At 41.5% G+C, this 14,567-nt stretch overlaps 1 protein-coding gene across 2 annotated transcripts in view; it reads left to right on the top strand.

Moving 5' to 3' along the window:
• Positions 1–13,884, top strand: part of kcnc2 (potassium voltage-gated channel, Shaw-related subfamily, member 2) — a 122,501-nt gene extending 108,617 nt beyond the window's left edge. For both annotated transcript variants that reach the window (XM_034673909.1, XM_034673910.1), the window contains exons 6-7: positions 3,117–3,287; positions 10,126–13,884. In XM_034673909.1, the coding sequence (XP_034529800.1) occupies positions 3,117–3,287; positions 10,126–10,262 (308 nt within the window). In that variant the 3' untranslated portion in view covers positions 10,263–13,884. The remainder of the gene's footprint in view (positions 1–3,116; positions 3,288–10,125) is intronic.
• The last annotated feature ends 683 nt before the right edge of the window (positions 13,885–14,567 follow it).

The raw sequence follows: 14,567 nt of genomic DNA, 5'->3' as shown, positions 1-14,567 counted from the left end.
TCTCTTTCTTAAGTGGAATCAACAGTCAGCAGCTAGTAATGAGAAGGCTGCTTTTATCTACCCACATCTGCAACTACAGGCCCATCACTTCAAAGTAACTGCCTCTATTCTCACTATAAACCAAACGTGATGAGTGACGGTGTAAAGACGGCTCGACTCCGTATGATGCCACATTATGACAGAACCTGAAGTAGGTTTCTTCCCTCTGAGTGCTGCTTCGTGAAGACGAGCCTGCTGAGAATGATTCCTTGGTGCCACAGACCCCTGCTGTCATTCAGAAACCATTAAAGCACATAAAAGAGTCTCACTCATGTTATTCATGGTGCATTTCATCATCACAATGGACGTGGTCAGCTGTTAAACTGCCACTTCACTTTCACTCTCTGGAGAGTAACTCCATGTCCGACAGACCTCACTGAGGAGGCTCCGCGATGCAGATCCACAAAGTCAAGCTGAGAATGATCGAATATAAAGAGGACAGCATCCAAATGCAGCACTTTGATACTGTGACAGATTTTGAAACAACTTTACTGCACAGTAGAGATTGTGATGTTTGTTTGGAGTGATGATCAAATCAACATTATCCTTATTTCTAATGCAGGAATCCCCAGATTAAAGAAAGATATGCATTGCTTTAAAATCTGTAATCTGAATCTCTGAAGGAAACTTGTCTTTGTCATCCACCGGAGCTCCACACTCCATCTGACCTTTGACCTGCACGGCGGTGCATGTGACATTTGCTGCAGGCTTTTAATGTGGGAGTCTGTCTGATGTTTGTTGTGACTCTTATTCCCCTGTCACGCTAAAATTCCCTCCTCCCCCCCGCTCTCTGCCTTTACTGTAAAACGCTGAGAGTATCCCACGGGGGGGAGCACGTTTTCAATTCCCCGCAGAGTTTATTATTACCAACCACAACCTTTCAGCTGAGGTGACAGGCAGCTTAAATATACGCTGTCAGACTGTGACAAAGAAATATTAATTCAAAACAGGCTGAGGTGTTTTCACGTTTTTATAGATCTTAGCAAACCTTTAGAGCCATAGAGTAATTAGAGTCTATGTGCCTTATTGAGCTCATTTTGGGGAGATCCAATCCAATCCACTTTATTTATATAGCACATTTAAAAAAAACAATCAAGTTTAGCAAAGTGCATCAGGTACAATAAGTTAAAACACACAGAACATAAAATGCTGTCAGAAAATAAAATAAAATAATCATAATAAAACACATAAAACACTTCAAAAGATAGTTTAAAAAACACTCAGAAAAGTAAAATAAAAAATAAATAAAATGAAGAGCAAATAAAAATCAAATAAAAGACCAGACAGAGACCACATAACTCTCATGCTGGGTTAAAAGCCAAGTAGTAAAATTATGTTTTAAGGCAGGATTTAAAAGTCGGTAATGTTGGGGACAGTCTAACATGGGGGGCAGCTCGTTCCACAGTTTGGGGGCCACCGCTGAGAAGGTATGGCCACCCCCGGTTTTCAGCCTGGTCTTAGGGACCTCAAGAAGTTGCTGACCAGTGGACCTGAAAGACCCTGCAGGAGTGTTGCTTTGCAGGAGGTCAGTGATGTACTGTGGAGCGACTCCATTTAATGATTTAAAAGCAAACAATAAAATCTTAAAATGAATCCTAAAATGAACAGGGAGCCAGTGGAGGGAGGCAAGGATGGGGGGTAATGTGCTCTCGCTTACGGGTGCCTGTTAAAAGTCGAGCAGCAGCATTTTGGACTAACTGTAGCTGTGACAGGGAGGCCTGGTCAACGCTTACATAAAGTACGTTACAGTCGTCCAGTCGAGTCGAAATAAAAACATGTATCACTTTCTCAAAATCATTAAAAGAGAAAAGACTCAGTCATTACTTTCAGGTCAGAATATTTTTTTCCATTCCATCATCTTGATCTCTTTTACCGTTTGGGGTCACAGGGGGCTGGAGCCTATCCCAGATGACATTCAGCGGAAGGCAGGGTACACCCTGGACAGGTCGCCAACATATCACAGAACAAACATGGAGAGACAGACAACCATTAATGCACACACTGACACCTACGGGTCATTTTGAGTGACCAATGAACCTGGTGAGCATGTTTTTTGGATTGTGGGAGGAAGCCTGAGTGCCCGGAGAGAACCCACGCATGCACGGGGAGAACATGCAAACTTCTAACAGAAAGGCAGCTGCCCGGTCAGGGATTTAAACCAGGAACCATGAAGAACATCTGTGCCTTTAATTGTCCTGCTGTCATTAATTGTTGCTGCCGTTGGCGATTGGCTGATTGGAGTAAATTGGCAACGGAACACGTGCACTTAAATGAAGGTTTTGATCTTTGGTAAACAAGTTCATAGAGACTAGAGAAGTGATTTGTGTTTGTTAGCTGTCAATATTTGGAATGAAATCTCAGTTTGTTTCCTTTTTATATCGGCATCCCTTTCATTTTGGAATACATGCACGTTGATTTTTTTTTGGAACGCACAAGTCAGAAACATCCCGTCCTGCAGAAGTGGCAAAGAAGATTTTTGCACATGATATTTTTGTCTAAAGTAGCATAAAAAGAGAAGAGTTCATGATGTTATGTGAGTTAAAATCAGTCCCCTTTAGCACACGATCTATTTCATGTATCAGTTGTCTCCATGTACATAAAATATACTTTTCCTGTCATTAAAACCGAACATGTGCTTTAAGGTAAAGAATAAAAACACCGGTTCACGTCCAAGAATCAGAAGCACAAAAAGGAGCCAGTTTTATTTACATATTTCAACAAACAGTCAACACCATCTGTCTGACCTGAACTTCTCTTCTTACTGAGTTCTTGTTGGAGATCTTACACAAAGGGAGAGCTTAGAAGAGCTTAAACAAACTCCCACTTTCTGTAACCACAGAAGTATCATTGACAGAACAGTTGCACAAGGCTAAAAGCCAGACCGAAGAAGAGTACATACTTTTAGTGTCTTAGCAACATGGGTCTGAGAAAGGATGATTTAAAGGACGATTGATCAGCATGTTATGTAATTATTAAGATCCTCAAAGCTGTGACAGAAAGGTGAGCTTTTTGTTTGAGGCTGTTTTTTAAACTTTATGAATTAAACCTGATGTGAGGTAATCTTCCTCCTCTCACAGTCCTGTCAGCTGACTGCAGCGGGGGCAGTGACCTGACTCTGTCCCCGGAGGAGAGGGTCCCCATGAGAAGGTCCAGCACCCGGGAGCAGGACCGTCAGAGCGGGGGAACGTGCTTCCTGCTCGCTGCTAGTGACTACACCTGCCCTGCAGACGGAGGGCTCCGGAAAACAGGTAACTGCACGCGGAGACTCAACAGCTTTTAAATATAATCCAACAAAATTATCAAGTAATAGATTAACCTATTATATCAGAGTATTTAAAAACATGTAAATCTCTCCTGTCGTTAAAAGTCATTCTGTATTTCATGCTTGCTGTTGTGCGTTAACTGTGAACTGGTTTGTTTTTCATTTCTATGACTGTGGGGAAAGTTTCATCTCACAGGAATTTTATAGTTTCATCTTTCTCTCTCTCTGGAGTTTAAATCTATGATATTATTTAAATAATTCTGCAGTAAATCCACAGAACACTACTTATCTTAAAGACAGATTCCAGTGTTTTTATACCCAGGCCCTATTTTTGCACGACTAGGACTCATAGGTACACAAAATTTGGTTTTGTTAGCTAGCAGCTACAGAGCGGGCTGTGATGGTTGCAACGAATCCCAGAAACACTCTGTTACAGTCTTCCTCTAATAAATCAACTAGAGAAATTAACCTTTGATTATTTTCTTTCCCAGCATCCAGTAGCTTAGAAATAATCTGGCAGGTCTTTCACAGATCTTTAGTTTTGGTATTTATTTTACTGATGCATGCAAACATCTGAAAAGTGTTCTTACGTGGGATCAGAGGGAGAAGTACTCCTCTCCAAGATGACTTCAGCATAGACCTATTTCACAAGACTGAAGAAGAGGAGTCCTGATAAAAAAATCCAATGTTTTCAGACTCTTCTGAGCCCAAGAACTTTCTTTGGGACTCCTTTGACTGGGATTGATTTATAGCCGCCCTCACAGCCCTTCTCTCTGCTGCCAGCTGAAGCAATATGTGGAGTAAATTCCAAAAATCTTGTACCTATAAGGGTCCAGGTTTAAAACTGCAGGAATTACCCTTTCAGAGAATATCTTAAAACAAAGACATCAGTCTGAATCCTCATCAGCTGATCCGTATCCGTAGTGACTGGGACACCATCATCACTGGAGGGGGGAAGGCGCTTTGTTCAGGCCTAGTCAGCTCAGGTAACGTAACCTGTGAATCTGCTGTCGTGACTCTCAGCAGTGACACACTGCAGAACTTCTCTGGCAGTTCTGAGGATCACTGATGCCCGTGCAGCTGACTCAGAACTGCTGCTTTCTTTGCAATTTATTCATGTCTTCCTGTTGCTTGGAAACACTTGAATAAATTTCTGACCCCTGTTTTTGGCTGTTGCCAGGTTCATTGCCCATCTAGAGCTCTAAAGCAACTTGCCCGGTGTATCATCAGCCACTACAGTAATGATACACCAGCTGAAACGTATACACCCCACCGTCAGAGGTGTTTAAATGGCTAAAGATAGAGATTTGAATCCCATCAACCTAAAAACATTTGACTTACTCACTGACTTCTTCATCCTAACAAGCTGACCATGGCTGCTGCTTGGTTAAAAAAAATACAGCTTAAGATTATCACATTTATAAAGACAGAAGAAGTTTGAAGAAGTTTGCTGGAATGGAAAGTTTGGTTTTCCTACTTAAGAAGTCAGAGCAGTGTAACTTATGCTAAGCTCTGCCCCCCTTAGTTGCTGCAAAGCCTGTCAGTATTACCGCACTAGCACAGATATATTATAATCAATTTACAGGGATTAAAGCAGAAGATTTGCCAACAAAAAGTTTTCCAACTAATGTCTCATGTATGTGTTAGATTGAAGTCGTCCAATGAAAACAGCAACACAGGAGTCTTTTTATAGCAGCAATAGGCTCTTTAAAACCAAAGACTGTATAATTAATGCACATAGTATCCGTGACATCATCCATCTGTTTCTGAAGTACTGTTGAAGCCAATCGTCGGCAGCCATATTGGAAATGCTGAACTCAACCTAACTTCTGTTGAGCTAGTGTGAGGTAAAGAGGTGGGCCTTTAGCCTCCTCGCTAACAGCTATATTGTTCCCGCCTGTCAATCAAGTCAGCTGTGCCTCTCATTATGCAAAACTCATAATCTTGACATCTTTGAAGGTGGCGCGTTAGTGTGTGCCAGTAGAGAAATGAGCTATTCAGACTAAACTCATTTTTTGCATCAGACTGTAAATATGTTTATTTCTGCTTTTAAGATCGACTTTTATGAATGGGTGTGTATGTGGTTTCTGGTACTTCCAGAGCCAGTCTTAAGTGGACACTAGAGGAACTGCAGTTTTTAACACTTCTGCATTGGCTTCACTTAGTGGGCAGAGGTTGCTGCTTGTTTAAAACTCATCTAAACATATAAATCAGCATGATAAGAACTAATACTAAAGACAGAAACCATATTGACGACATTTATTCAACATGTATTTCGATTTTATGGTTTGACTCATTGACAGTGTGAGAAGTTTTCTTCTGATGTTGAATGACGGCACAGAGGCACAGACTATTATGGTTGAAAGATAATGGCAAATGCGATGGTACGACAATAACAAAGACTGTCAGTTAGCTTTAGACGTATTTCTTTACTTAAACGTCTAAGTTTTACCTCAGTGACAAGAACCTGTTTGCATCTTTATGAAAATGCATACAGGATGAAAAAGGTCAGATATGGAAGATGAAATTAAATAGTAAGATTACTGCAGTACCACAGCCAGTCAGTAGGGGTAGCTCTAAATGTTTTGGCTTCACTTTTGGGACCTCTCGTATCATCCATCTTTTTACACTGACAAAATTAGCATCTCATTGCCGTCAGATCAGTCACCTTTCTGTCATGGCCTCTAGTGTTTGCCGCGGTGCTCCTGCAGAGAGGTCATTGAACCTTCACAACCTTTACCTAAACTAAAGGTCTTCGTGATGTCGGCTTGTTTGTGTTCCCAAAAAAAGGTCATGAACTGAAATAATCAGATTGGTCAGCTCACACAGAAGAAATGAAGTCACAGAGAAGCTCATTTCATTGCTGCTCCCTGCGGTGAAATCACTATTAGTCTATTTCTGACCACATAATAATAATATTTAGACTCGTTGTGAGGCCTACAGCGTGTTTGTCAGATTAAACCCTCCATTTTATCTCAGGCTTCTGGCGGCAGAGTCGACTTAATCTGCTCTGTAACGTGGACACTTTAAGCCTCGGATAATTGCCTCCTATCAGAAAGTTAATCTAAATGTCCTGCTTGCAATGTTATTGCTCTATAGTCTCATAGCACTACTTTACTCTGTATAGCAGGCAAATCAATGCTGTCAAAGGTTTTTTAGAGCCTCTCTTCAAATTGAATTTCCTGTACCCTTAATAACTTCCAAGGAGATTTTCGGGATAGGTTTTATTTTCCAAAGGGCAGCAGAACAAAGCTGGACTCAATTATTAAAAACTGGATAATGAGGAAGAGAGCACCATACATGTGGTCTGAGGGGCACATCGTGGTGGTCTTCCTCACAGCAGGCCACCTCACTAGCCGAGCAGCTGTGTCTTCGTCTCTGCAGCTTCAGTTGCCTTTGCCGCTGATGCATAAAACATCAGCTCCTCCTTTCTAGTCTGTGCGACCTGTTGGCGTGGACCCAGGCTGCCCTTTGTTCTGCTGCTCGGCTGGTTCTGAAACCGCCCCGCTTTAATTTACGCTCTCCCCCTGAAACAAACGGCACCGTACGCAGAATGGTAATGAGGCCATGTTTCCATTAGCTGTTCCTCATCAGTGTTTACGCCAGCTGATTGGCATGCTCCATTAACGATCTGCCTGCTTTGGCTTGCTTGTTTACTTTGCACTGAGTGACCGAATGCTGATTTGGCCAGCGTGCATCACATGCTGCATTTGTAGAAGTTTGAAATGTTGTTGATACTTACAGAGAGAATCGCTGCATTAATTAATAAGGTCTGTCTAATCATCCTCATCATCATCAGTATGTGCAAGCTACAGCCAGAGTTTACACATGTTTCAGCTGATCCTTAATGTGCATGTTAGAGTGGTAATGTGATAATAATGAATGCTATCTTAACTGTTTTATGAGCCTAAGTGTGAATGAGCAGTTTGTAGAAACGTTCCTTTATTAGATACATAAGATTTACATACTTTGAATCATGCCTCATGTGAATGTGTGCTAATGATGACACCGTGAGATGGACGACTGCTAATTCTATTCTTCTCTTGTGTAAAAATAAAGGCTTCTCTTATTGGACTGAGAGCTTTCTAACTGAACTCTGGCAGACTGGACTCTAATCACAGAGACGTTTCTATAAAACAGAGTCACTGTAACAAAAGGAAGCACTTTGATTGGCTGAGTGTGAGTGGAGCATAGTATGACAGACCTATGTGGACATTAAATTAGAACAGCTGTGTTAGAGCTGTCGACTATCGAAGAGGTGAACCGAGTGGTTTTGAATCTTGGCATATGGCTTCTTTTCTGTCACCGTCTTAGACTTTTTGGGAGCCAGGAGCAGAGGTGCCATCACAGATTTTAGGCCCTATGAAAAAATATCAGACTGAGCCGGACCACTTCACAACCTTAAAACAACGCCCACCCTAAAGCTATCACTCTGTGTAGACATGGACGGATTTTAGGATTAACTTTTTGATTATTTGATGTGAGACTGATAAGGGAGAGGCTTTTCAGTTCAGATGTCACCTAAATAATATATTTTTTAAAGGAAATACTTGAAATGATAATATAATGATTATAATAATAATCGTAATAATAATAATGAATAAAATCAATAAATGATTATTATTATTATAATAAATTAATGCTTTTTAATTTAAAATTAATTCAGCTTAAATAAACATGGACTTTTTGCATAAAATAAAATAGCATTATCATCTCTAAAATAACGCAAGATAAGAATGAAAGTAGCAGAAATGTATGTATAATATATAAGTACATAATATATTAAAACAACAGACTTCTATGCAGGCTGCATTGATTTAATATCTGCTAAAATAACAGAAGAGATCTTCATGGAGCTCTTCTTTCTCATGCTTTTAATTTGATATATTTACTGTCCTGTGCTTAGGTTGTTTTGTTTCCTGTTTTGATTAAACACTTTTATTTTGGAAAATCAAACTTCAGGTAAATCATAATTTATGCAAGTTATTAAAACACCAAAAATCAGCGAGTGTAAAGACAAAATGTTCAATGTTGTAAATTAAAAATGGATGAGCTCTTACATTGTTTTGATTTGTGTTAACAATCTTGTCAGTGAATCAGTTTAAAGTTACCTTTTCATGTGTGCTATTATACATGAGGTATATTATGTGTGAGAATAACTAAACAGCTTTTAAATCCTTTATTTGGTGTCACTACAACACTCCCATCCTGTTTGAATAATCCTTAATGATTGAATTACAGGCTCTTTTTTTCCACCTGCTCTGCCAACATAGCATGAATGTGAAATGAAGCCAGAGGTCACGCTGCTTTCAAGGATTTTAGTGTACCAGGGATTTACCTCAGGGTGCAGGGTTCGGGCTATGTTGCAGGATATTGGCTTTTAAATGTAAATATAGCACTGAGACATATGACCAAACATATGCATGAGGCAGTCACTGCAGCCAGGTAAGATTAAAGCCAAGTTAACACACAACTCTCTCACCGTGAATGCTTTGAATTTTCAGCAGCACCAAAAGAGGAAAAAAACACTAAAGAGATAAACCATGGCTCCATTTCATCCAGGTGTTCTAATGAGCACACAATATGTAAATGAGGAACAAAAACAAATGTTATAAACCTTCTTTTCAAGACACTCAAATATGAATTAATATGCATGTTATGAGAGCCTGACTGCCAGTGAGGTTTGCCTCGGCGCCACCCTGTCACTGATCCGTTGACATTTTTGCTGAATGATGAGTGAGTCACAGCTTGACTCATTCTTACAACCAGAGAGCTGATGCGGATCATTTCTGCTGCTCAGCTGCTCATAATAACAGAGCGAGTTATAAGAAGCACGTCGTCTGTTTTTAAATGAGGTAGCTGACTCTGACAGACAAGAATGATCCACTTTAGATGCTACAGTTTCTCCCTAACTTAGCTCAGTTTGAGAGAAGAGATGGATAAGAACTTGGATGCTGACGTGTATGTTTTCTAGTATTAACAGTGGCTGATATTAGGAGATATTCTGTGTTGGAATAAATATTTTGCATCATGTGCAGAAATAAACCCCATAAAAAGTGTCTTCGGTGACTTAGAAAATATGTAACAGGTAGTTTGTCCAGCTGAGCATGCCCTGAGTTGCACAGCTGCACTAGAGTTTGTTTGAGAATGTAAAGTAATGTTATAAATCGAAAGATACATCCTTTCAAGTATCTTTGCAAAGTCCTAAAGGTGCAAAATAAAAGCGCATTGTGTGATTACAAGATTTATCTTCTTTGCAGTCTTTAAATTTGTTGTATTTTCAGCCGTTTCAGTGATCTGTGAATTATCTCTCACTAAAGTTTGTGTAATTTCAGACCTAAATATTCCCCTGACAGTAGGACTCCCTCCTAGATTTCTGAACACTTCTCTTTGACTCTCAGTCTTTGTTTTGGTTTGATAGGATTTCAATACGTATTTAATTTTCTGTATAGAAATGATGCTTCATTATCGGTTCTTTGGCTCCATCCATTTAAGATAAACTCAGCCAATCATTATTTCTCCTAAGAGCATCTCCCTTAGACTCCACTCTGCCTTCCTCTGATATCAGAAGATGAGAAATGTGCTGTGCATGCTCTCACCGTACAGTATGTTTCTGCTGCTCTGTCTCACTCCTGTCTCCTGTCCTGTCTCGGTTGACTCGGCTGGTTCGGACTTGGATCGTTGCCTGCCTGCCTGCCTGCCTGCCTGCCTGCCTGCCTGCCTGCCTGCCTGCCTGTGTGTGTTCATGTCCTGTTCCTGCACCACAACCACCACCACCACCTACACCTCAACCACCACCTCTCTGTCGCCCCCCTCATCTGAAGGCTATGAGAAATCCCGGAGCTTAAACAACATAGCGGGCGTGGCCGGTAACGCCCTGAGGGTGTCGCCTGTGACCTCGCCGTATGGATCTCCGTGCCCCCTGCGGCGCTCCCGCTCCCCCATTCCCTCCATCCTGTGAGACGTCCAGCCCTCCGCCACTTTGGCCTAAACCACCCCACACCTTCCCCCACACACACCATCTCCCTTTGGTATTACACCCAAACTCTTCTAGATGTTGTGGCTAGTGGATGAGTACCTTTGTAGCTACGTTTTCTGTTAGCAGCTGCGGCTAACTCTTCACCTTTCTGCTCTTTTCATGAAGGTACGTGTGCTTAGCTTAGCTTTAGTCACCCCTCCTGTGTCACTTGGAGTTTAGCTCGATATTGCCCCATTTTGAGACTTGCAATAACAGACTCTACTGGTGGCTTCAGAAGTAGCAGCCATAACATTTAATAAAGGACACATTACTAATCAGGGATATTAGATGTTGCTATATTTAGATACTTTGAAAAAGATGTGCTTCCAAAAAAAGAAAGAGAGATGTCACTTCATTTTAAACCTCATACGACTGTGACTTTGTCTTTGTTTTATTTTTGGGCTGGGAACAGGAGGGGAGGAGGCTTTGTCTTTCAGGAGTGTTGTTTTTATTTTTGGACACGTACACGTCTGTCACTCACCTGCTGCTGGGCCTGCTCATGTTCTGCATGGATCATCCTGTAACCATCGTCTGCGAGCCACGAGGCGAGGGGAGAAGGGATGAGACACGACAACATATACATCCATACAGAGTGTTTTTAATTTCTTGTTATTATGTTCGGGGTTTAGAGGGTTACAGCTGACTTGTAACGTGTCTCATTTTGCCATTGGCTTCACCAACAATCCACCGAGGAGACAAAAGCACAGAGTACCAGCTGGGTGTTCGTTTCTCTCTGCATGTGGGTTTTCATTCATCTGCTGCTATTTTCCGATTAACTTTCTCCCCGCCTCCTGTATGTTTTCTTTCCTTTGATGGAGTGCCCAACAAAGCTGTTGTGTCTCTGGTTGTTTGCTCACAGATAACTGCAAAGAGGTTGTCTTTACTGGTTTCACACAAGCAGAGAGCAGTGTTCTGTCTTAATGACTCCACGGAAGGCACCGCCATGTCGGACAGGTAAAACTCTGAGCGAGCTCGGTCACATCGCAGTGCCTCTCGTTTCTTTTTATGTCACGAATTAAAACTTGTGTTTACGTGAGCGGTGCTCAAAAGTTTCTTTTGGCAATCCCAGACAAGAGCAGAAAAACATGCATCCTGATAGCATCGTTAAAGGTGCTGCTTGTAGCATTCTGATCCAAGGATTATCCCCATGTCCGGTCTGATTAGTGTAAAAGCATCTTTCAGGGAAGAACTGCAGTTTGCATCATGTGAAACCAGATGTGTTTGTACATTTGCATGATTTTCACCCTAAAACATGGTAACACTTAAAGATAAATAGAATAAGGACTGTGTCCACTAACGTCTTCTTTTGTGCTGTTAGTGCTGTAGACTGTGTAAAACATGGAAGTAGTCTCCGTGACGTCACCCATTGATTTTTGAAGCGGTGTTTAAAGCCTGTCGTTGGAGGTCGCCATGTTGCCTGACTCAACCTAACTTTTGGTCGACCTTACAAGAGGCCAAGAGGGGGAGTTGAAGCGGGCGTTTAGCCTCATCGCTAACAGCTTCATTTCGTCCACTTGTTAGTAAAGTCAGCTGTGCCTCTAATTAGAGAATAACTTAAAAATGCTTTTTTTTATATTCACCTTTGTACCGTGTGTTCTGATAGACCTAAATCCTTTTTTAAACATGTTTATTTTTGCTTCAGAGGTCAGCTTTTCTGAACAGGTGTGTAGTGGCCCATGAGGCTTTTACAGCCAGCCTCCAATGGACACTTCAGGAACTGCAGTTTTTAACACTTCTGCATTGGCTTCTTTTCTAAAGACCAGAAGTCGCCTCTTGGCCAACCCCTTTTTTCAATTCAGAACATGCACTTCAGTTTTTTCAGCGCTCAGCATCCCTAGCATCAGCTGATTTTAGTCGTTGTGCTCAGTGCACTCTCAGATGAAATGAGCTCAACTTTTGGAACACCAGCGGTCTCGTCAGTGTCACTTCTTGATCACCAGCTAATCAGATTCAAGAGGGGGCGAGACTTCTTCTATCAACTCTGCCAACAACAATGGCAGAAGTCTGTAAAGAGGAGAAAATAAGCCACTCTAATGTTTTCATGGTTTAGCTGCTGCTTATACTTCGATATATGATCTTTTTAGAATGCGAATTGAATGAAAGCAAATATGAAGCATACAGTAAGTGAAGTAAGAGTGCTGTTGGACAACTTTCCTATCCTCTCGAGCTCCCGTGAGAAGCACTCTGGACTCTATCAGCACAGAAACCAGCAGTTAGTGGACACAGGCCTTAAGCTAGCACATAGTATCTTATTAGCATGCACATGAGTAGCTTATTAGCTCTTTGTTGGTCTTTATTTGGCGCTTGGTGATGCAGGACTGTATCCTACCACAACATGGCCGTTAAGTCAGAGTTTTATCTCAGTCTCTTTTCTACTGATAATAGTAAGGACTGCATGATGATTGTGTCTCATTGATACGTATTGGCTTTATGAGCTGCTAGAGTCACAATCATTAACAAAGCTTCTAAAGATCATAGTTCATTCAACACCTGTAATCAATAAGCACTAATGAGGAGGTTACGTCAGATTGTGTTGAAGTTTGTCACTTTAGATCTCAAAGTTGCAGAGAGGAACTAAAACCATAATTTACCTTGATCTGGTTTGAAGCTACACCATCAGGGTGGAGGTGGATTCGACCATAGTAAGAATATTGGGAGGTTTTCCATGCGCTCCTGCCAACATGGCATCAAAGCAGCATGAGGACAGTAGCCATGCTGTTATTAAGGATTTAAGCCTAATATAACAAAAACTCAGGGCTCCTCAGGAGGAGGAATCTTAGTTAATGTCAAACAAGTGAAAACAGGAGGATAACAAGCGCTCACAGAGGCAGTGTGGTGGACTCCAGGTAAATGTCAGGTCCTCTTCAAGACAACAGAGGAATCCATGAGGGCTGACTTCAGGCACACTAATAGAGGAAAGGATGAAGTAAACAGCAGATTGGTTTCAACCCTGATGGAGACTACTGGGGAGTGTACCTGAAGACGGCCTTCATGGATTTCCTCTGCCGGCATTAACTCTTGGTTAACAACCTGGTAGTTACAGAATATGGACATGATAGATAAGACTTTAGAGCATTTAAAAAGACAAGCAAAGAGCCAACATCTTACTCGTGTGCATGCAAACAAGAAACTAGTAACTGTTGAATATGTCTTCAGCAGATAAAGTGTTACCAGACTTGTAACTGACCCAACTTTCCCCTCCCCCTCTTTAATATGCACAGGTTCACTTTAACTCATCATCATAAAGGGCTAATATCTGCTCTCAGTCCCCAAACCAGAAACACAAACCTGAAGTCTTTGTCTCCGTGTCTCACATCAGATCTCATTTCTACTGAAGCATTCATTTATTCATTCAGAGTTTTCATGACGGACTAGTTTCCATGCCTCTGAGCACCAACAGGTGTGGGACAGCAGACATCTAATCATGCAGCCATGTGCCTCACCCATCCCTGCTGTATGTCTATACCAGTAGCAGACAGTTGCTTAGCAACTGGCTCCCAGCTAGATGCATCTTTGGCATAGCTCTGCAAAAAAAGTCAAACAATTAAAATGATGGTGAAACGTTCCTCTTTGTCCGTTCACCTAATTATTACAACATCTCCCTTTTTAAACTCTGCAATACACAGAAGAGCTTCTGTGATGTTGGACATGCTGAGAGAGTCAGAGATTCATGTTCTTATTTCATGTGCATTAACTGAAAACTGCCAATGTGTGCATGGCGAGGTGGTCAGAAGAGACCCATGATGCATTTCTGTTGTTTAGAGATGTGTTTTATTTTATTTAGACAGTTCATTTCCTATTTGAATGACGGTGGATAAGTCATCAGTATGAGGACCTGTTGCAGTGGGAGCACCTCACACTGGAGCCACTCCTGCAGGACGATTTGGGCGAGGAGACAGACTGACAGCCGGCCAGCCAACGGCTCAGAGAGCAGGAACGTAACAATCAAAAGGAAATCCTGGTGTGACTTTACAAGCATTTACCGTTTCCTGATTTCTCTTTTCGTTCGGGGACTTTGGAGAAAAACAAGAGCAAAACAAACCGGACAAGTTCTTCAAAAAGAGACTTCTCATTGTATAGATATCACTCCCTGTAAATACGATGACAAACACAGCACATCTGGGCCGAGCGGCTCCGTCCACACATCTCACACTTGATGGCGAGTCAGGTAACGAAGTGGTTGGTTACACTCAAATCACTTTTCTTGCTGTGGTTTCCCTCCTCGCAATAAGTGTATTAAGATGTATC

This window comes from Notolabrus celidotus, chromosome 21, assembly GCF_009762535.1.
Source record: "Notolabrus celidotus isolate fNotCel1 chromosome 21, fNotCel1.pri, whole genome shotgun sequence".
Taxonomy (NCBI): Eukaryota; Metazoa; Chordata; class Actinopteri; order Labriformes; family Labridae; genus Notolabrus; species Notolabrus celidotus.
Note: the sequence above shows the minus strand (reverse complement) of the source record. Positions and strands in the feature narration are given on the sequence as shown.